Source organism: Balaenoptera acutorostrata, chromosome 5, assembly GCF_949987535.1.
Source record: "Balaenoptera acutorostrata chromosome 5, mBalAcu1.1, whole genome shotgun sequence".
NCBI lineage: Eukaryota > Metazoa > Chordata > Mammalia > Artiodactyla > Balaenopteridae > Balaenoptera > Balaenoptera acutorostrata.
In genome coordinates, this window is record NC_080068.1 from 1949352 (window position 1) to 1972018 (window position 22667).

Below are 22667 nucleotides of genomic sequence, written 5' to 3' on the forward strand. Positions count from 1 at the left end.
TTTGTTTTCGAAGAAGGAGATCTTTTACATCGCCATCACGTTCCCTTCAAATGAATTTACATCTAGTTTAGTGAATGGTAGAATAAAACTGAAATATTTAACTGTCCAATCAAAAATGTGATATATTTGTTGAGAAAAATAAATGAGCCACATGTGCAGAACATAAACAAGAAGGAGGTACGGATACAGAAGCTGTTGATTTTCTCTCAGCCCTGAATTGTGTGTATGATTGTGACTTTTAATTTACAGTGATAATAGGCTTGAGACTTGATTAGATCTGAACATTTGAAAAAGGTTGGAAGGATTTTTCTTCTTAGTGAGCTCATGCCCTGAGTCATAATGATCACACACTGCGTGGACTTAAATACTTTTAGTTCATTCAACCTCATCTTATTTTTTAGTGTAGTTCACCAACATTTATAGACCTCTGAAACATTTTGCAGATGGCTTTATAGATTTCTCATAGTAATGTGAGCAGGGTAACTGAAGGAAGAGTCTGCCTTTTAACTATGATCATTACTCTCAAATACAAACTGCAATACAGGTTTCTGTTTCTGATTCAGTGACCTAAACTTCATCATAAGAATTAAATTAGCAGTGGATGGATTGCTTTATAAGAAAACAAACTATTTTTTTTCCTCTAGGAGAATAGAGACAGTCATATAAGTGAGGCAGAAAAAAGCTGATGTGATATCTCTATTTCTCCAAGAAGTCTTTTCCTAAGTAGATATGACTTAAAACAATGCTTTTGATATAACACAGTTTTTTAAAAAAGGTACATGGTTATTGTAGAATACTTGGAAAAGAAATATCATGTATGTTTCCTCCCTGTTATTCTAACCATTTTGTTTATTTTTCTTTCCTTTTTTTGTTGAAGGGATATAACCATTGTTTATTACTCTCACTTTTTGTTGAAAAAACTTTAGTTGTAATACTGTTTTTCACTTATTTTATAGCTAACATTATTTGTATTGTTACATAACCATTATTAGTAGAACTTTTTAAGGGCTACATAATACTTCCACAAGGCAGAAAGCATAGTGTATTTAAAAATAAAAAAATTTTTTTTTGATGTGGACCATTTTTAAAGTCTTTATTGAATTTGTTGCGATATCGCTTTTGTTTAATGGTTTGGTTTTTTGGCTGTGAATCATGTGGGATATTAGCTCCTCGACTAGGGATCGAACCCACACCCCTTGCACTGGAAGAAGTCTTAACCACTGGACTGCCAGGGACGTCCCAGAAAGCATAGTTTTTAAACATTCCTTTACTCTCGGAAATCTAGGTTCCTTCTAATTTTTGCATATTACAAATGATACTGAAATGAATATCTTGTGTGAAAATTCTCTGTATTTGAGAATATTTTCTCAGGATAAGTTCCCAGTAATTGAAAATTACATTTTCAATCCAGGAATATAAGTTGCCTAAATGGATATGTAACACAGTATATTTTGCTAATATCTTGCATGTACAGTCTGAAGGAAGAGGTTGCAGATTTTGGAAAAAATAGTGATGGGTTTTATTTAGATCCATCTAGTAGAGGTATTTCCAGGAAACTTAACTGCAGCCATCCAGGAGATAATCTAGATTTGTCAAGAAGGACTCACGAATAGGCCTGCAGTGACATCGCTTAAGAAAATTTAGCAGTAAATGTGAATATCTTATCACAGTTAACAGCATCAATCACAGTTCTGCGGGCTCAAAATCATTTTCTTTTTCTTCTTTCTTCTTACCACATTTCCCATCAAATTTGATTCATTCATGGGATAAAATGAAACTGATTCAACTAAACTATTTCATGCAAAGATTAAGTGATAACTTCACATTACCATTTTTAGCATTAAAAACTCGGAACAATTTCTGGATGTGAGGAGAGGATAATTCATACCACATAAATTACTTTCTCATTTGCTTTATTGTACCATCTCTCATATTAAAAATAAACAACACAGGCATCTATCCACCATTGGACCGATTTATAACACTCTAATGATATATTGCAATTATCTGTTTCTGTATCTTTTCACTGAACTGGGAGGCAATGTGAGTCCCATAAAGATAGAATCAGTATCAAGATCTCTGGCCTGCCTTCCTTCCTTCCTTCCTCTTTCATTCCTTCCTATTAATTCTCTTCAGTGTGCCCAACTGTGCCCTGGGCTCTGAGAATTCAGTGGTGACATAAGTTTTCTGCTTCCCTAGAGTAACTATTCTAGTGGGGAGGAGAGATGAAGTAGACAAAGAATGCACGAAGAAGATACTCAGATGCTGGTAGAGACTATGAAGGGAATAAACAAGGTCCCATGAAGGAGAGTGATTGGGTGGGCTGGGCAGGAAGGGCACTGCTGAGGAAGTCATGTTCGAGTGTATGGATGCAATTTAAAGCCATGGACTAAATGAGATCACTTAGAGCAAGCAAGGGGGTGATGTGAAATGGAAAATTTAGAAAATCTGTCTTAACAAATGTTCTTGTGAAGGAAACAGAAAAAGATGGTGGAAATTGGAAGGAGATATGGACCTAAAAAGCAGTTATTATATCGGTCGATATCTATCTATCTAATCTGTCTATTATCTGTCTATCATCGTCATCCACCTATCTATCAAATCTACCTACCTAGCTATTTCTTTCTTCTTTTACTTGTGGTAGGAGATACTGGAGCAGTAGAATTGCTAATAGAGATGATCCAATAGAGAAAAAAGGCTGATGCGGGATATTGAGGGTATAAGGGCAGAAAAAATGTCCTCAGGAGCATGAGGGGTGGGGTCAGTGTGAGGCTGGAGTGGCTGTTCTGAGGAAGGGGAGTGGCCACCTCGAGCGATGCCAGCTCAGGAGGGAGATGGAGGGAAGGTGGAGCTTGGTAGTTTTTGGTGGAAAGATCAGTTGGTTCTGTCTGTTGGCTTCTATTTTCTTGGTGACCGGGAAGGCAGGGGAGTCAGCAGGAGAGAAAGAGAAGTGTATAGAAGTGTACAGAGAAGACAAAAAGAAGGTATAGAATAGTCACTTTTGAGAGTGGAAGAACCAAGTTACTGAAGAAAGAGGAGGATTATTTGGAAATGTTGAGGTCCTGTTTTGGATTTGTGGTCAAAAATTTTAGAGTGTCACAAAATCAGTATGGTATGGCATTTTCCCCCCAGCTTCACTGTACTTTTGTTACCTAAAGACTGAAAAATACTGAATAACAGACATTTCCTCAGCCGTAATTAAAGCTTTTATGTTAAAATGTGATTTATCATTATTGAGAGAAGCGTCAAACGTAGATAAATGGCAGTATATACACATGCCATAATAATACTTATCCAGCCCCTGACCGTGCTTAGTACACATGTATTGGTAGTAGTTTTTTTCTGCTTGGCCCCAGGCTCCTAAAATAATCCTGCTGCCCCACTGGGATCTGAATGCCATAAGCTTGTAACCAGTATTATCATAGATTATTGAAGCCTGAGGGGACCTAGAAATCATGAAGTTTGGTTGTTCTAATTGAGTATCATAATCATCTAGGAGAGTTTAAAAACAAACACTCAAAAGATCACTGCAGATCTATATGAGCATCACTAGGGTGGAATTAGAGATTAAGGATCCCCAAAATGATCAGTATTCTTTCCATATTGCCAGATGAATCTCTCATTAGACAGTGGAGAAATATTGATTTGTTAATTTCATAATTTCCTGTATCACCAGGTCAGGCCATAAAGTGATGCTCTAATGAGAAACTAGTTAGAAAAACAAAAACAAAGGTGAAAACATCGACACAATTATTATGAAAAGTCTCACCTGAAATAGATGAGATGTTAATATAATTGAAAATGTTTAGAATCAAAGGGACAGTCCATAGTTCCAATATTCCATACTACTCCTCTTACATTCTTAGGTTTCTAGAGATAGAAATTGTGCCTAAATTCTTGGACCCTGATATGGTATGTATGGTGGGCAACTGGAGTCTTGATTGCCAGTGTACAGTGAGCCTCTGAATTTTCTCCCATTCTTATGAAATGTATGTGGTACTTTTCAGTATACTTCTGCTCTGACCTATGATGCCGTTCAAGTGATGACTGAAGCTTTTCGAAACCTGCGGAAGCAGAGAATTGAAATCTCCCGAAGGGGGAATGCAGGAGACTGTCTGGCAAACCCAGCTGTGCCCTGGGGACAAGGGGTAGAAATAGAAAGGGCCCTCAAACAGGTCAGTCACTGAAAATGATTGTAATGTGACTTAACGATGGCCACTATTTTTTCCTGCTGAATTAGTCATTCTTGTTTTATACCTTCTGTTTTATAAAGAGGGAATATTACTTCCTAACTACATAAAGGTAGGTTGAAGAGCAGAAGCCTAATAAGTGTCGTTTTCTTGACTTGCATCCCGGGAGAGTCATCTGGTCAACCACTCTGTATCTGGTGGAAGTGAAATTATAATTGTGCTCCTTTCCCATTTCCTCATTAGGTGCAGGTTGAAGGTCTCTCAGGAAATATCAAGTTTGACCAGAATGGAAAAAGAATAAATTATACAATTAACATCATGGAGCTCAAAACGAATGGGCCACGGAAGGTAAATCATTAGTGAATTGAAGGCATTCTCTCTGTGTGAGGAGGTGAGTTAGTGAACCCATCACCTCATCTTCCAGAATCCTGGAGACATATATTCACATAGCTGGATTCAACAACTTCCAGAAACATATATTTTAAAATATGTTTTCTAAATAAACTCTATTTATTTCTGGTAAGTAACCCTGAAATGTAATTTTAAGATATAATAAATAAAACTGTTATACTTTTTTTTAGACAGAAGTAGAAAAAGAGTTTAATGAGAAGAAAAAGAACTGTTGCTGAAAGATTATGGTTTGGGAGACCAAACATAGCTGGTGCAAATGTGAATGTAACTGTTCAAGTCAACATTTTTTTTTCGTCTGTTATGACTGAAATGCCATTGTTTGGATTTTATTTATGTTTCTATATGATCACTCCCACACAAATTACCCTTGGAGAGTATGAAAAGTGAACATGAAGAGACAAGCCGTTTCTAAGAATTGTTTTTGTTTATTTTTATAGTCTCTTTCTATTCCTATTAGATTCACATGCATAAAAGGTACATCTCTGTTTAGAACAAGCCTAGTTAGTGTAGGTGTAATTTCAGATTCAAACATGGGTTTGAAAATAACTCAGTGCTTTGCCAGTAGGAAGGTCATATGTCCAGGTGCCCGCCTTCTGTACCCTTTTGCAGATCGGGTACTGGAGCGAAGTCGACAAAATGGTTGTTACTCTCACCGAACTCCCTTCTGGAAACGATACTTCTGGGCTTGAGAATAAGACTGTGGTCGTCACTACAATTTTGGTAATTAGCTACATATGCCTCTGTTTTACGTTATTTTTCTTAAGAAAAATATCTGTCAACTAGAATCGCTGCTTATATTTTAGGAGAATAACTTATACGGTGATGCTTTTGAATGTTTTAGTCATTTGCTGCATGCTTATTCTGTCAGAAGGACTCACAAACACGAGCTACAGCACTCAGAATACGTCTTATCCTCGTCAAGACTGAACTTCGGCTTCACAGATAATTGGTAAACTGGTGCTCACACGGGTGGACACCTAGGGCAAGTCTGGAAGAGCCTTCCTTGTATTCCTCCCATGTTTTACCTTTCCACTCCCACACGATTCTGGGTCCATTCTGTCCTTACATTTGTTACCTGGTTTAATAATGTTGTCAACTTCTCTATATTCGTATGGAAAGATGAACTCCTGAAAGACAAGGGTGATCTCCCTTCTTTTTAACTCTGAGTCTCAACACAGTAGTTGGCACATAGCTAGTGCTAAGTGAAAGTATATTGGCTGGATGAGACAAAACTGAACTAGATCTTGAACATCGAGGCTTTGGGTAGATGGACGGCAGATGTCGATTATGACAAGAAGCTGTTGGGGAAATTAAATGGAGGAAATATGTGATTTTGCAGCAGAACAGTCTGATTTCATTTTACTAAGTTGTGATGTAGTGAATTTGTGAGATTCATTATGGTAACAATATTGAGAAGAAAACATAGGTTAATAAGGGATTTGGATAAGAACATTGGTTGGCACTTGGAAAAGTCTTAATAAATGTAAGCTAGACGTTTGAGGATTTTTACCTGAATCATGCCACTGAGAGGAGCTATCTCACTGAACCCCAAATATCCTCAGTGCCACTTTCCAGTGGAGACAATTTTGGGGGCTGGTGTTGAGTCATGTTTTCATGCTTCCTTTTTATGGTGTTCACGGGGGGGATTCTACTCCCTAGCTATCCGTGTAGCATAATTCTAGGGTATTCTATCTCATAGAGGAAGTGAGCTCTCAAGTCTGAGAGGGTAGATTCCATACATCACTATGGCAACGACTCTTTGAGTCTGGGCATCACTGGTCATGGACCTGATTTCCACAAGAACCTTATCCTCGAACTCGTAGTGACACAGGGTTTTGGGTGAATGCTGGTTCCTTGGAGTCAGGGTAGCCCTGACTTAGAATAAGAGAGTGGTGGATCCAGAGTTGACCAAAACAGATGTTAAACCACATTATTCCTCTCTAAACACTAGGATTACAAACACTACAAGGGGACATACTAACAGTTTGTGCTTTCGAGTCTCTTGTTTACTTTGGTATGGCCAGGTGCCAGCCATGTGCATGAAATATAATGAAAGATAGATGAGGACCTTTGATCAGAAGCATTACGCTTAATTTTTTCCCAGTCGTATTTTCCACTATCTGTATTCTACAACATCTCTGGCTTACAGGTAATAATTAAACCAGAAGATTTGAGTGGATGAGTGTAGATCAGTAACACAGTTGTTTTGATCAACTAGAGCACTTTCTTTCCATATAGGAATCTCCGTATGTTATGATGAAGAAAAATCATGAAATGCTTGAAGGCAATGAGCGCTACGAGGGCTACTGTGTTGACCTGGCTGCAGAAATAGCCAAGCATTGTGGGTTCAAGTACAAGTTGACCATTGTTGGGGATGGCAAGTATGGGGCCAGGGATGCAGACACGAAAATTTGGAATGGGATGGTTGGAGAACTTGTATATGGGGTAAGTACTGCGCTTCTCAAAGATAAAGTCATTACATTTGAACTCTTGTTGAGAGAATGCTTGCCTTCCATGCAAAGTACCAATGTCTGAGATTGCGGGTTTCCCACATTACTCTAGGAATGCCGTCTTATTTCCTTGTGCACATTTGAAGATGAAGGATGAAGTCAGAAGCAAATATGCAGATGGAGACAGGCATTTCACCTGTCTTGAAGCCTATGGGCCATATGCATTGTTCAAAGATTGCCAAGGTGTAGAGGCAGATGTAGTTATCATAATCAAGCCGGAAGGGTGTACTCTGTATTTATAAACAGGAGGGATATTTGGGGAACAAATTGCTTTTCTTCTGTTAAGTATTTACTGGGATTCCACCCGGGAAGTAATGATTCCCATTCTCCTGATTTCCTTTCCTTCCCTTTGATCCAATAACATAACCACGATTCCTTTCTGACCGTGACTCCTGGTTCTATTACTTTCCTTTGTTTCCCTTACAGAAAGCCGATATTGCAATTGCTCCATTAACCATCACCCTTGTGAGAGAGGAGGTGATCGATTTCTCAAAGCCCTTTATGAGCCTCGGGATATCAATCATGATCAAGAAGCCTCAGAAGTCCAAACCGGGAGTGTTTTCATTTCTTGATCCTTTAGCCTATGAGATTTGGATGTGCATTGTTTTTGCCTACATAGGGGTCAGTGTAGTCTTATTCCTGGTCAGCAGATTTAGCCCCTACGAGTGGCACACTGAGGAGTTTGAAGATGGAAGAGAAACACAAAGTAGTGAATCAACTAATGAATTTGGGATTTTTAATAGTCTCTGGTTTTCCTTGGGTGCCTTTATGCAGCAAGGATGCGATATTTCGCCAAGGTTGGTTACTCACCTGCTTCGACTTTGTGCATTTTAGGTCTCGAGTGGACATTCATGGTGTTTATGAATTCACTGTAAAGAAGTTAGCAGCCGCCGACTGCCTGTCCAAACAGTGTAAGGCTCGTAAGGACAGACTCTTAGCATCGGCATAAGCCTGTGAAATATTTGAGCAATGTTCTATGAACGTTGATCCTATATTTCCCTGGTGAGATTATACACACCATGGAGAGGCTATAAAATGCATAAGGTTCCTTTCATTCCATGCCTTCTTGGAGGGGTACCGTGTTTTTGCTGCATATTCTCATTTTACAGTCATCTGTGTGTTGATCCACAGACCTGTATATGGGAAAATGGGCGACATTCCTTACTAAGTACAAAAGCGACAAAACTTCATTTGCACACATCTCATCTCTCTCTCTTTTTTCTTTCCCCCCATTATTAGCTCACGGAAATGACATGAGAGAGATATTTATAAAATTTGTTTTTTTTTTAAAAAGGTTAGGTTGCTGGGTTAAAAAGAATGTATGATAATATATTTTCCAAGTATCTAGAAATATATAGGTGGGTAATAATGATGGCTGATTGTTACAAACGCTTGTGCCGTATTGAATAGTAATACACACACAGGATGGAATAAATTCATACATCTCTATTCTCATTATGATATTTTAGTTCCTGCCCTAGAATGCCTAAATATAATGAATATATCACAAAACAGACATTGCCTTTATTCATGTCACATACATGATTAAGAATGATAGCCATGTCTGGTTCTTCAGAGGAATAAATCATACTTTTCCTAATGTGATTGCTTTCACATTTAAAGCCTATATGATTATCGATCTACTGGCACATTTTAATTTGGGCTCAGTTACCCTCCTTTGATTCTATGGGTATCTTAATAACTAACAGAGGCAATGGCTTCTTTAATACTATTTCATTATTGTTTTAGTTTTTGAGCACTTTGGGGATAAGAAGTGATTAATTTCAAAAAACTATATGTGAAGCTCAAAATTTTGTATCTTCCACGATCTCTTTTGTATACTCCACCCAGCAAGATAAAGGGAATATATCATGTATGCAGAAATTATCAGTGACTTAACTTCTCAGATAGCAGGGCACATTCTTATGAATTTTATGGAGCTGAACAATCTTAATTCCATCAAATTCCCTGTGGCTTCTCTATGGAACTGCACTAAATTAGAACTATATCAATGGTACTTGCATTGCATATATAGATATATAATTTTAATGTATAACATATAATAATTATTATTACATACTATATATATATATATAATTAGGACCTCTGACAAAACATATAAGATTCATAGTTTCATCTCTATAGTTTATCTGATTGAACTTAAAGACATAAAGAGAAGTTTCTAATGATGAAGGAGGAAGATACTAACCAGATTGGAATCTCAGAGAACATTATGGCTCATAAATAATGAAGTGATTCATCTTTGGTAAGAAGGCTCCTGAAGTATGATGTTACCGTAGTCCTGAGATATCAGGCAGTTATCCTAGGGTTCCACAAACTATGCTCTGCCTTTTGAATAAGCAGGAGAAGCATGTGAAGGTTCATTAGGACACAGGACATATTGACCTGGGTTCCCATCGATGGACCCGGGTTTGTTTGCCCCACTCCTCATGCATCAGGGCTCTGAAGGTAATTGTTTTGGCGTCCAGTGCTTGTCTAGGAGCAGAAAACATATTGACACATAGGAGATGGAGGACAAGGGACATTTAACAACCTGTGTTTTCCCAGAGTCCACCATGACATAGTGACATTCCAATTTTCAACAAGCCTGCTTCCTAAAATATTATCTTTTTTCTTCACTTATGATTTCATTCATGAGTCATGACTCACTAAACTTTCACATGTAATCATTTTTATTTCCTGGTAAGATATATCAATTTTAGATAGCATATTTTTCCTTGTTATCATTTTTTTGGCCACAGAATATATATGAATAGATATATACGTATATATATAAGCAAAATTCACTTTATTAAAATTTTCAAGCATATGTATCTTTCACTTTATGGTATGTGTGCATTTACCAATTGAACTACCTAATATTGGCAAATTCAAGGATTTTTTAAAAAATGAACCAGACTATCATTTTTTAGAATGTAATGATGGTAACTCTAGATTAGGAAAGAATAGAGCAGCTTAGTATCTAAAATAACTTAATAATAATGCATGAAATCCACAGATCACTTTAGAGATGCTCTTTAAATACTTTAAACGATATTTATCAACTTTTTCCAAGTAAAATATGATATGGAACGCTATTATTTATATGAATAGAACACATTTAAATTTTAATATAGAGTGGTTTATTGAAGTGAATTGGTCATTGCCTGAAATTAAGTTTAGAATATGTTAACTATAGTTTTGTGAAGACTAGGACCACAGAATTATGAGAGCAAAATGTTGTAAAGTTGACTCTTATTCTCCGGTTTTCTTCCTTTGTTTTTTGTTTTTTTCCCGCAATATCCTTAAAGGATTCAAATGATTAAAAAATTGCATTTTTAAAATAATTATTTAATAGAGATTAAAAAGAAATGGCAGAATATGTGCATTTATTTGCTCCGTTAGTGCAGATACTGAGAGATGAAAGTTTTATTTTTAATTAGAAAAACATTTTTGTCTGTCACCATGAAACATAATATTGAATTTGCTCCTCTGCATAAAATTTCTCAGGAACTCATTCAGAATCATAATTGATCCTTTGAAAACACTTACAAGTAAATAATAAATTGCTCAAGAATTTTCTATTTTGAATGATGCACAAGTCAAATAAATTTTGTGGGTTATCTCACACACTCTAAATAAACTGGCATATTTAATTAAATTTACAACTAGAACAGAATGACTTATAAAAATGATTCTCAAATATATTGCAAATAAACCTGAAACGTATAGTATCAAAATCAATTACCATGCAATCAGTTTTGTTTTAAGGGCTGTGAGTAGTCAGGTACTGAATCTACCCTCTTCAGTATAGGGTACATGTCATATAATTATACCTTCCATTGTGATGGAATAAATAGTGAACATTTTGAGAGTGGCTGTGTCTACAGAGGGTTTCTCCAAAATCAAAATGTATTTAATATCCTTTTCAGAATATAAGTAAGACTTGTTTACCTTTTTTCCATTCTATCATATTTGTTTCATTCTTTGCAACTCTTAGAGACTGGTAAAGGCTCTTAATTATATATATATATTTTCATTGCTTGTGTGCTCTCTCTCTTTTTCTCTTTTATTTTAGCTGCAGATGTTTTTATCTAAAAAAACCTTTACTTTTAGCTTCACCCCTTTTCTTGACTGCTTGAATAGTTTATTCTACAAATACAACCTAATAATTTGATGTAGTATCTATGTTTCATCAAAAATATTTCTTGTTATTAATTGTCAGGAGGTTTAGTTTAGGTCATAAATTGGCACAGTTTCATGATTTAAATTTTTAGAAGTGTTACCTCTTCACTGTAGAAGGTTTAATTTTTAGGCATAACAGAGTTATGAACAAAAAAGAAAAAGTTATTGTATTGGTGTGTTAATACTACTCAAATACCATTATATGTAGAACCCCACCAAATCTTACCAAATAATGCCCTATATATCTCTTTCTGTATCTACATGTCTACATTTATCTACCTAGGGTTTATCTACCAGTAAATTACTGGGAATCAATTAAGCTTTTGAAAAGTATTTTAAGTAAGAATTTATGGTCACAGAAATATTGTTATTATATTTCAAACTAGGAATTTATATCTTGGCAAACTTTTACATGTCTAATTTGTTCTCCTTGAGTTTTCTTTTTTTTCTTAAGCCAGAGGCACAAAGGAACAGGGTCATATCTGTCCATGCCCTGAAGCATCAGATTTTTATTCATTAAGAAGAATATTTTGTGTCATACTTTGTTTGTAGTATCACTATTTTCCATTTTTATCTTGTACTGTATCTAAAACCTACGTTTCTGCACAAAAAATACCTAATGAAATTTTGGACCTTTTTTGAGGGTTTTGGAACTTCATTGGCTGGATTAAAAGTGGGGTTTCTTCGGTGTTTAAAGCCACGTCTATGGTGCATACTCTTTTATTTTTAATATTTGATTTTGTTTGTCAACATTGTTCTGAGTTTTGCTGTTGATCTTAGATTCTTTTGTTCGTTTACTTATGTCATGAGTGGATAAAGTAGTATGAGCATTGGATAGATTATTTGCACATTTCTTGAAATTGCTTGTTACGATGTTTCATACCATAAACTATTTGGCCATGATAACTATGAAAGAATCTCAGGAATCTGAAGTTCTGCCTCTGGCAGTCTCAGCAAATCTAGCAAATCTGTACTCCTTGCCCAGAAGGTTTAATAATTTCAAGTTTCATCAACTAGCAGATATATTGAAAAGTATAAAGTTAAATATTCCGCTATAAATCGATATTTGCATAATACTGCTAACTTGTTTTCTTACGAGGTCATTCATTTCGCTTTACAAATCCATTTCGTACTTGTTATCAGATCCCTGTCTGGGCGCATTGTTGGAGGAGTTTGGTGGTTCTTTACCCTGATCATAATCTCCTCCTACACGGCTAACTTAGCTGCCTTCCTGACCGTAGAGAGGATGGTGTCTCCCATTGAAAGTGCGGAGGATCTTTCTAAGCAAACAGAAATTGCTTATGGAACGTTAGACTCTGGCTCCACTAAGGAATTTTTCAGGGTAAGAGATTCTGCTTCGTAACTTCTGATTTTGTTCTTGCAATTAAACTTTGTGCCCCCTTGCCCCTCCTCCCATGGTCTACACAAAGGTGCTGTGTGCAAGTAACTTCCATCCCTGTCTCTAATTCTATTTCTGTTTGTTTTTTTAAAATTTTTTATTTTATATTGGACTATAGCTGATGTACAATGTTGTGTTACTTTCAGTTGTACAGCAAAGTGATTCAGTTATACATATAATTCAAATTCTTTTCCCATTTAGCTTATTACAGAATACTGAGTAGCGTTCCCTGTGCTATACAGTAGGTCTTTGTTGGTTGTCTATTTTATATATAGTAGAGAGTAGAGTGTATGTTAATCCCAACCTCCTAACTTATCCCCCCCGCCCCTTCCCCTTTGGTAACCATAAGTTTGTTTTCTATGTCTGTTTTTAACCTTGTCTCTACCCCGCTCCCTTCCCTACCCCTATACTTAGCACTATCTCTATCCTTTTGTTTGATTCCTGACTCCTTTGGAGAAAAACACTTTGTTGCAAAGAAATCTAGTTTTTAAAAAAAATTGATTGTCTTTTTGGAACAAAATTGAAGCAAAGTATAGTTAAATTTAGGTGATTATTTTTAAAAGGATGTTGTATTTCGTTTTATGTTAAAGCATGACTTCCATCTATCTTACATAATTTACAGTTGAAAACTCACTTTCCAATCCGTTATGTTAATTCTAAGTCAGGAAACAGATTGTGTTCATATGTGGAAATTCCAAACTTTCTGTTAAAGCCGCCAAGAAAAGGCTAACAAAGGCCTTCAACTTCTCGACTTTTAAAATGGGAATCATAATTACGGTGTGTCTATTAAACGTATTTTAGTTTTTAAAAGATCTGTGGCCTTATTATGGTCCCTGTTTATGGGCACCAGTCCAGAGGCTGATGTTGGTATAACTTTCTTTCATTATACTACTATCTCTGTATAAGAACTCATTCTATGAAAATGCTTAAATATAGCAGATAAACTTTGGTATTGGCATTAAGCCAAATACGTGGCATATGATGATCTCTGATAATCCATCTTTGAGTGTGCCTAAGTTTGAGTGAGATCCAGGCCAGTTTACTTCTGAATTAGGGTTAGGACTTTCAACTTCCAGTTGAAGTAGTAGACTGTAATTTGAAGACTGTCTCCTTCTGCATTGCCACTGGTCTCTTTTCCAAATAACATCAGTTGTGCTCCAGATATCATGGGAGAAAAAGTGGTGTTGTCAGACAGCTGACAACAGAAAATAACTTGGCTGTATGTGGGGTGGGCAGGACCTTGACTCCTCCACTAGGTACCGCGACGTAAGCTGAGAGCGTGGTCCATCTGTCAGCGGGTACTTTGACTTTGATGATATGAATGTTGTAATGCAGATTTGTTACTAATGGCAATTTACTGCTACTTCTGAAAATAGTTGCAATACTCTTAATATAACACAGTGCTCTAGTCTGATCATAACAATGGACCTATTAAAATAAATTAGAATATTGCATGATTCTCAATTAGAAGTAGTTTGAAACATTTTTAAATTGTTTGTGTCCCGATAGGGCTTGCTTTCATTTTACTGGTATATTTTATTGGTATTCCGCGCTCTTGAAGTAAATGAGACCTATGAATGAGGCAGAGACTTGTTAGATCATGGTTTACTTAGTGCTCCTCATATTGATTAAAATAACCTTAATTGTTTCCAGACTCTGTCTGTTGAGAGTTACTCTCATTAGCTTGTTTGGACAACAAGAGGACCAACTGTTCTCAGCAACTGCACGTTAAGGATCTCAGAGCTTTTCAGTGTACCTGAATTCGATCACAGAAACACGTGCCTTAATCAGCGGGATGCCAAGATTTCATGATTAGAATATGCAAATTCCCCAGGAGACAGGGTGAGAAGGCTGTGTGACTCTGGGCAAAGGATACTGCTACTCTTGTGTTTCAGCTCAGTAACCCCATGGAGGCCATGGTCCCCATGTGCAGCGCACACACACACGCACGCGTACGCGCACGCGTGCGCACACGCTGACACATCGGTGGGGTGCCACTCGCCTATGTAGGATCGTGCTGCTTTCCTTCCCTAGAACAACAGAGAAGTGATGTGAGTATTTAGGCAACCTGATAACTTTTATGAGTATCGCTTCCCAAAGCAGTTTCTTATGCATCATCTCTGAATCTCACAGTATTTCTGTCTGACAGTTGGGGCGATCACTTTTGTTTGCATGCTGTGCGTTATTCAATTTAAGCTCGGATAAATGTGAGGATTTGACCAAATTCTAGCAGATAACAAGTGCGCTGAGACTTTTACTCCTGAAGAGTGCTTTCCGTACACTGTTTTTCCTTCCTTCCTCCGGATTTACTTCGCTGCTCTCATGCTCTGTTTCGGTCACCTCCGTGTTTGCTTGCATCATGTTAGAGAAGTATAATGGTGGAAATCCAGACAGGGCCTCACGGTTCCTCTCAATATACCTTCAGACGGAATTGTTGACGCATGACCTTGGCTAGATCTCAGTGCCATAGCGTAACAGTCAGCTTCTTATCTAAAGAAGGAAGGTGTGGGCTCAGAAGTACTTAAAAGCCACACTGTTGATTCTGTTTGTACCAGTGAAGGGAGGCTAATGGAACAGCACACATCACCAAAGTGAATAGGAGCTTGCCTGTTAATTCCTCCATTAAAGCATGGCATGGCTGTGATTTGGGAAAGTATGTACAAAAGGTATGATTCTTTAAAAGTTGGATTCAATAAAAAGGTGCTGCTAAATTGAGTAATTTTGAATAGTTTTTCTAACTGTATTAATGTTGGATAATTGGGTACCACGATGACAATAGTGAGGGCAATCTTAATTTTGCTTCTGACTCTCAGAGGTGTTTTCAGGGGTACTCTGGCTTTGCAGTAGCCATCGCGTCTCATACCTTTCCCCACAGAGTTTATTGCTTTAGTATATGGAAATTGGATAACAAGTTCCCTTTTGTAAAAAAAAGAATTTCTCTTTATAGAGTGTTATTCCAAACGTATTGGATGAGATGAAGCTAATTCATAGACATTATAAAGGCAAAATATAATTGATTTTCATTGACATTTTTTTCCCCTTAAAACCTAGGTTATATACCACAATCTGTCTACTGGTTGTAGTCTGGTTGAATTTCTAAGCTTAGGGTGGAAAGAGGTGCAAAGGAAACGCTCCTTGCTTCTGTTCCTAAAATTAACATTCACCACACACTTGGGTCGTCCTCTCTCTCAACTGTCCTTTAACCTTAGGGGCGTTTGGGGCTCCTGGAAGGTGGGTGCAGGACAGGGTGAGCGATGGGAGATCGGCCATCGTGGTGCCCGGTCCTCCAGGAGTGGGGATGCAGAGGGAATGGGCTGGCCCCAGACTAGGACAGGTTCTGTGCCTTTTGTTCTCTGGCTGTCTCTTATGTTTAATACTTACTCTCAAGCCCGAGACAGCTAACTACACGTGGAAGACACAGCTTTTACCAGTTGCTAATACTTAACGTTCTAACAGTTATCTTATGTTTCCTAATATGGCTTAATTTGGCTTTACTGATAGCTTTTTGTTTCTTATGCTGCTTATGAAGAGGGGTTTTATCATTTATATTATTTTAAACTTTCTACTATCAATGTGTCTATCAAGTCAACTTTCTGATTTTATCACAGCAAGAGCTTTGGATTTAGCCTTTGGAGAAACTGATTTGAGAAGGTAGTCACTGTCTGAATTTTAAAAATGTATAACTAGCTAAAAGATGGAAAAATAACTTGTTTAAGACCATTTAGAGATTAAAGGGCCAGTTTTAAAACAGAATTCGGAGTTCTGAGAGCCTAGTGTTTTGTCTCAGTATTAACTAATGTTTCCTAAAGATACATCTTTGAAGGGATGAAAACATCTTATATCAAATTATAAGAAGAATATTTCATCTCACTTATAGGAATCTGTTTTGTCATCGTAAGATGATAATTACTCCATTTAAATCTAAAGATTTTTTAGATCACATTTCAGGTACATAATTTAATAATTATGGGTTACATTAATATTGTTTTAGGGAAGTCAGCGTGTGTGCATTAGTTTTAGAATTCCAATTTAAGCTGTAAATTTTCTAATTTAAAAATCTATATGTTCTTTAAGTGATAATCAGTAAAACAAATATGAATGGAATATTTACTTTGTTGTGCTAGAGAGAGTAAATAGGGGACGATCTTGTAACCAACGAGAGGTGCTAGGAATAGACCCTGCATCTTCCTTTTCCAGAGTTTTCTGCTCACAGAACCCGTGTACATCCTCGTATAGAGTGAATGATAAAGTCTGACTCATTTTGGAGCTGCTGGTGTTGCCTAATTATAGCGTCACTGTAACACACCTATAATTAAGAAAGAATTAGGCTATCAATTATACACCACTATTTTTAGACTTTCACATTTTGATAATTTCTTCTCTCAATAAAAGAGGACAGATCTTGAATTAGATGAGCAGAAGATGATTTTATAAGAACTATGTGCATTATGTTCCTACAGAAACTTCAATGTGGGGAATAGAAAATGGCTTTATAAATAAACCTATCATTGGCCTGTCAATCCACGAAACAAAAAGTAGTAACTTGCAAAAAGGAAGTACTTCATGCCTGTCCTAAATCCCACGCTGCAATCTGTTTATCTTACTCAGTGTGTCTCTGAGTATATGGTCTCCTTTAATCATGCTGGCGTTGGAAGGAAGAGATTCTAAAATATGGTCAAAATAAAGGTATTCCCCTTCTCATTAAATGAAGTTAATTATGCCCTTCTCAGAAGAGCGATTTAGTCAGATAATAATCCATAATAATCCATATTGTTATCCAGCACTGTAGACTTTTCACAGAGTTTCCAGAGAGGATAAATGATAGATAAATACATAGTATTAATGCAGGTGTGCCTTACCTGACTGAAAAGACTGGTTTGAAATTTTCCTTTACCATATAATAACCACAAATACAAGAGAATTACAATAATTTATCCTTCTAAAGACAGCAACCTTTTTTTTCCAATTCCTTCTCTAACATAAGATACACTTATTTACATTCATATGTAAAATATTGATTGCAATATATTTGTAAATAAAAATGTTTTAACCATTGTAGCAGCTTCCTTATAGAGCTGCATTAAGTGCTATTTCATTATAGTTACATTTTGTTCCACTTATCTCTTGTGTTTAGCAATAATGCAAACATGATTTCCTTACTGATATTTTATAGAACAGATTTCACTAATTTGTGGTGGCTCTTCATACTTATTTATTTCTGGTATAGCTAAAGATTTTTCTGCCATAGTTTCCTATATATCACCTATTTCTGTGTGGGTAGAAATATGTATATATACCTAGCTTTGTATATATAAATGTACAAATACATACACATATTTCCTAGCTTTAAATACATGAATACATATACATACATATATTATATCTTTCAAATATTATGGAGATGAAGTGGGTATAGTTGACTATATGTATGTTACTAATATCAAAATAGACCCTTTACAGATCCTTCAGTCATGCTTAACTCTTTAAATAGTTTCTAAAACACTCAGTACTAAATCAATGCTGAATGTGAATAAATTAGCAACAAACAGCACTAAATGGATATGTTCTAAGTCTCTCTGATGTGGTTAGTCATATTATTACAGATTTTTCTCCCTTAGTTTTTTGGGGAGCTTGATTCGTCATGAAAGTCTGCACAGCGGACAATTCTGCATGTCCAAGACTTCTCTAGATAATCCAGGACAAGTTCAAATCATTTGCTCCCTGCTTGGCAGTTGTCTTTCTCTGGCATTTTAAATGTTCTCACCATTCCACACAGCATCTGAGGACAGTATTGAATTTTTTTTTTTCAGTGATCATATTTTTAATGCAGTATGATGTATAAAGCGCCCAGATCTTAAGTGACAGCTCAGTGAATTTTTACATATATGTGCACCCATATAACCATCACTTAGATCAGGAGGAGGCTCCCGGTCCACACTCAGACATAGCCACTCTTCTGACTTCTGTCACCAAAGTATTCTGCTGTTGTCTGTTCTTGCCCTTCCTGTAAATGGAATTATACAGTCCGTAGTCTTCGTGTCTGGTTTTATTTGATCATCATAATGTCTGTGAAATTCACTTATGTTGTTGCATGGAACAATAACAATAGTTTGCTCTTTCTTTTATTACTCTGTAGTATTCCATCAGATAAGTATATTATAATTGATCCATTCTACCATTGGTGGACATTTGGGCTGCGTATAATTTTTGGCTTTTATGTCTAAAGCTGCCGTGAACATTCCTGTACATATCTTTCAGTGCACACATGCACTCATTTCTCCTGGGTTTATACATAAGAATAAAACTACTAAATTATAGGATGGATGCATATTTAGCTGTGGAAGATATTGCCAAATAGTTTTCAATAGCGGTTGTAACAATTTAGACTCCCAGCAACAATGTATGAGAGTTCCAGATGCTCTACCTCCTCAGAAGTACTAGGTACCATGAGCCTTATTAGTTTTAGCCATTCTGGCAAGTGTGTATTTCCTTGTGGTTTTATCCATTATGGTGAGTGTGTATTTTACTGTGGTTTTAATATGCATCTATCTGAGAAGTAATGATATATGGAATACCTTTTTATATCTTTATTAACCATTTGGAAATTTTCACCTGTTAAGTGCCTGTTCAAGTCACTTGTTCATATTTATTGGGTTGTCTGTCTTTTTCCTATTGATTTGCTGGGCTTCTTTATATTTTAATGATATGAGTTTTCGGTCTGATGTATTATTATACACACCTTCTCTTTGGTTTGCTTTTCCACTTTCCAAATGGTGACCTCTGAAGACCAGAAAGCACTAATTTTTATGAAGTCCAATATACCAATCTTTTCTTTTGTGGTTAAGGATTTTTGTGTCCTGTTTAATAAATCTTTGCCCCAATATTATGAAGATGTTCTTAATGTCTACTAAAAGCTTGTTTTACCATTCACATTAGGCATACAATCCATCTAGTACTGATATTTGATATGGTGTGAGACAGTAGCCAAAGTTCATTTATTTATTTTTAACAACTTTATTGGAGTTTAATTGCTTTACAGTGGTGTGTCAGTTTCTGCTGTATAACAAAGTGAATCAGCTATATGTATACATATATCCCCATATCGCCTCCCTCTTCCGTCTCCCTCCCACCCTCCCTATCCCACCCCTCTAGGTGGTCACAAAGCACCGAGCTGATCTCCCTGTGCTCTGCGGCTGCTTCCCACTAGCTATCTATTTTACATTTGGTAGTGCATATATGTCCATGCCACTCTCTCACTTTGTCCCAGCTTACCCTTCCCCCTCCCCGTGTCCTCAAGTCCATTCTCTACGTCTGCGTCTTTATTCCTGTCCCGCCCCTAGGTCCATGAGAACCATTTTTTTTTTTTAGATTCCATATATATGTGTCAGCATACAGTATTTGTTTTTTATCTTTCTGACTTACTTCACTCTGTATGACAGACTCTAGGTCCATCCACCTCTCTGCAAATAACTCAGTTTCGTTTCTTTTTATGGCTGAGTAATATTCCATTGTATATATGTGACACATCTTCTTTATCCATTCACCTGTCGTTGGACACTTAGGTTGCTTCCATGTCCTGGCTATTGTAAATAGAGCTGCAATGAACATTGTGGTACATGACTCTTTTTGAATCATGGTTTTCTCAGGGTACATGCCCAGTAGTGGGTTTGCTGGGTCATATGGTAGTTCTGTTTTTAGTTTTTTAAGGAACCTCCATACTGTTCTCCATAGTGACTGTATCAATTTACATTCGCACCAACAGTGCAAGAGTCTTCCCTTTTCTCCACACCCTCTCCAGCATTTATTGTTTGTAGATTTTTTGATGATGGCCGCTCTGACTGGTGTGAGATGATACCTCATTGTGGTTTTGATTTGCATTTCTCTAATAATTAGTGATGTTGAACATCTTTTCATGTGCCTCTTGGCCATCTGTATGTCTTCCTTGGTGAAATGTCTATTTAGGTCTTCCTCCCACTTTTTAACTGGATTGTTTGTGTTTTTGATATTGAGCTCCATGAGCTGTTTGTATATTTTGGAGATTAGCCCTTTGTCTGTTGTTTCATTGGCAAATATTTTCTCCCATTGTGAATGTTGTCTTTTCGTCTTGTTTATGGTTTCCTTTGGTGTGCAAAAAAGCTTTTAAGTTTAATTAGGTCCCATTTGTATATTGTTTTTATTTTTATTGAAGTATATGCAATTAATATACAGAAATCTGTTATTTTTCTCTGCACTAATAACAAACTATCAGAGAAATTAAGAAAAAAAATTTACAATTGTACCAGTAATAATAAAATACCTGGGAATAAATTTAACCACGGAGGTGAAGGTTGTCTTTTTGTCTTGTTTATGGTTTCCTTTGCTCTGCAAAAGCTTTTAAGTTTAATTAAGTCCCATTTGTTTATTTTTCTTTTTATTTCTGTTACTGTAGGAGGTGGGTCAAAAAAGATCTTGCTGTGGTTTATGTCAAAGTGTGTTTTTCCTATGTTTTCCTCTAAGAGTTTTATAGTGTCTGGCCTTACATTTAGGTCTTTAATCCATTTTGAGTTTATTTTTGTGTATGGTGTTAGGAAGTGTTCTAATTTCATTCTTTTACATGTAGCTGTCCAGTTTTCCCATCACCACTTATTGAAGAGGCTGTCTTTTCTCCATTGTATATTCTTGCCTCCTTTATCAAAAATAAGGTGACCATATGTGTGTAGGTTTATCTCTGGGCATTCTATCCTGTACCACTGATCTATATTTCTGTTTTTGTGCCAGTACCATACTGCCTTGATTACTGTAGCTTTGTGGTGTAATTTGAAGTCATGGAGCCTGATTCCTCCAACTCCGTTTTTCTTTCTCAAGATTGCTTTGGCTCTTCGGGGTCTTTTGTGTTTCCATACAAATTGTAAAATGTTTTGTTCTAATTCTGTGAAGAATGCCATTGGTAGTTTGATAGGGATTGCATTGAATCTGTAGATTGCTTTGGGTAGTATAGTCATTTTCACAATGTTGATTCTTCCCATCCAAGAACATGGTATATCTCTCTATCTGTTTGTATCGTCTTTAATTTCTTTCATCAGTGTCTTATAGTTTTCTGCATACAGGTATTTTGTCTTCTTAGGTAGGCTTATTCCTAGGTATTTCATTCTTTTTGTTGCAATGGTAAATGGGAGTGTTTCCTTAATTTCTCTTTCAGATTTTTCATTGTTAGTGTATTGGAATGCAAGAGATTTCTGTGCATTAATTTTGTATTCTGCAAATTTACCAAATTAATTGATTAGCTCTAGTAGTTTTCTGGTAGCATCTTTAGGATTCTCTATGTATAGTATCATGTCATCTGTAAATGACATGTAAATGTGTTGTTCATCATTGTTTGTTTGCTCTTTAGTTCTTCTAGTTCCTTGTTAAACATTTCTTGTATTCTCTCCATTCTATTTCCAAGATTTTGGATCATCTTTACCATCATTACTCTGAATTCTTTTTCAGGTAGACTGCCTATTTCCTCTTCATTTGTTTGGTCTGGTGGGTTTTTACCTTGCTCCTTCATGTGCTGTGTGTTTCTCTGTCTTCTCGTTTTGCTTAACTTAGTGTGGTTGGGGTCTCCTTTTTGCAGGCTGCAGGTTCGTAGTTCCCGATGTTTTTGGTGTCTTCCCCCAGTGGGTGGGGTTGGTTCAGTGGCTTGTGTAAACTTGCTGGTGGAGGGGACTGGTGCCTGTCCTCTGGTGGGTGGGTCTGTATCTTGTCCTTCTTGTGGGCAGGGCTCCAGCCGGTGGTGTGTTTTGGTGTGTGTGTGAACTTAGTATGACTTTAGGCAACCTCTCTGCTAATGGGTGGGGTTGTGTTCCTGTCTTGCTTGGTGTTTGGCATGGGGCCTCAAGCACTGGAGCTTGCTGGCCTTTGGGTGGAGCTGGGTCGTAGTGTTGAGGCGAAGATCTCTGGGAGAGCTCTCGCTGATTGACATAACGTGGGGCTGGGAGGTTTCTGGTGGCC

At 36.7% G+C, this 22667-nt stretch overlaps 1 protein-coding gene across 12 annotated transcripts in view; it reads left to right on the plus strand.

Moving 5' to 3' along the window:
- GRIA2 (glutamate ionotropic receptor AMPA type subunit 2) overlaps nucleotides 1-22667 on the plus strand; it is a 164772-nt gene that overhangs the window by 116365 nt on the left and 25740 nt on the right. For 10 of the 12 annotated variants that reach the window (XR_009008434.1, XM_007184152.2, XM_007184153.2 and 7 more), the window contains 6 exons: nucleotides 4008-4175; nucleotides 4434-4538; nucleotides 5211-5321; nucleotides 6840-7046; nucleotides 7538-7908; nucleotides 12440-12638. Coding sequence is in view for 10 of the 12 variants with exons in the window: in XM_007184152.2 (XP_007184214.1) it covers nucleotides 4008-4175; nucleotides 4434-4538; nucleotides 5211-5321; nucleotides 6840-7046; nucleotides 7538-7908; nucleotides 12440-12638 (1161 nt within the window). In the remaining 2 variants the exon portion in view is untranslated. Of the gene's footprint in view, nucleotides 1-4007; nucleotides 4176-4433; nucleotides 4539-5210; nucleotides 5322-6839; nucleotides 7047-7537; nucleotides 12005-12439; nucleotides 12639-22667 lie in introns of those variants that run through there. The other 2 variants (XR_451179.2, XM_007184160.3) reach the window with 2 other exon arrangements.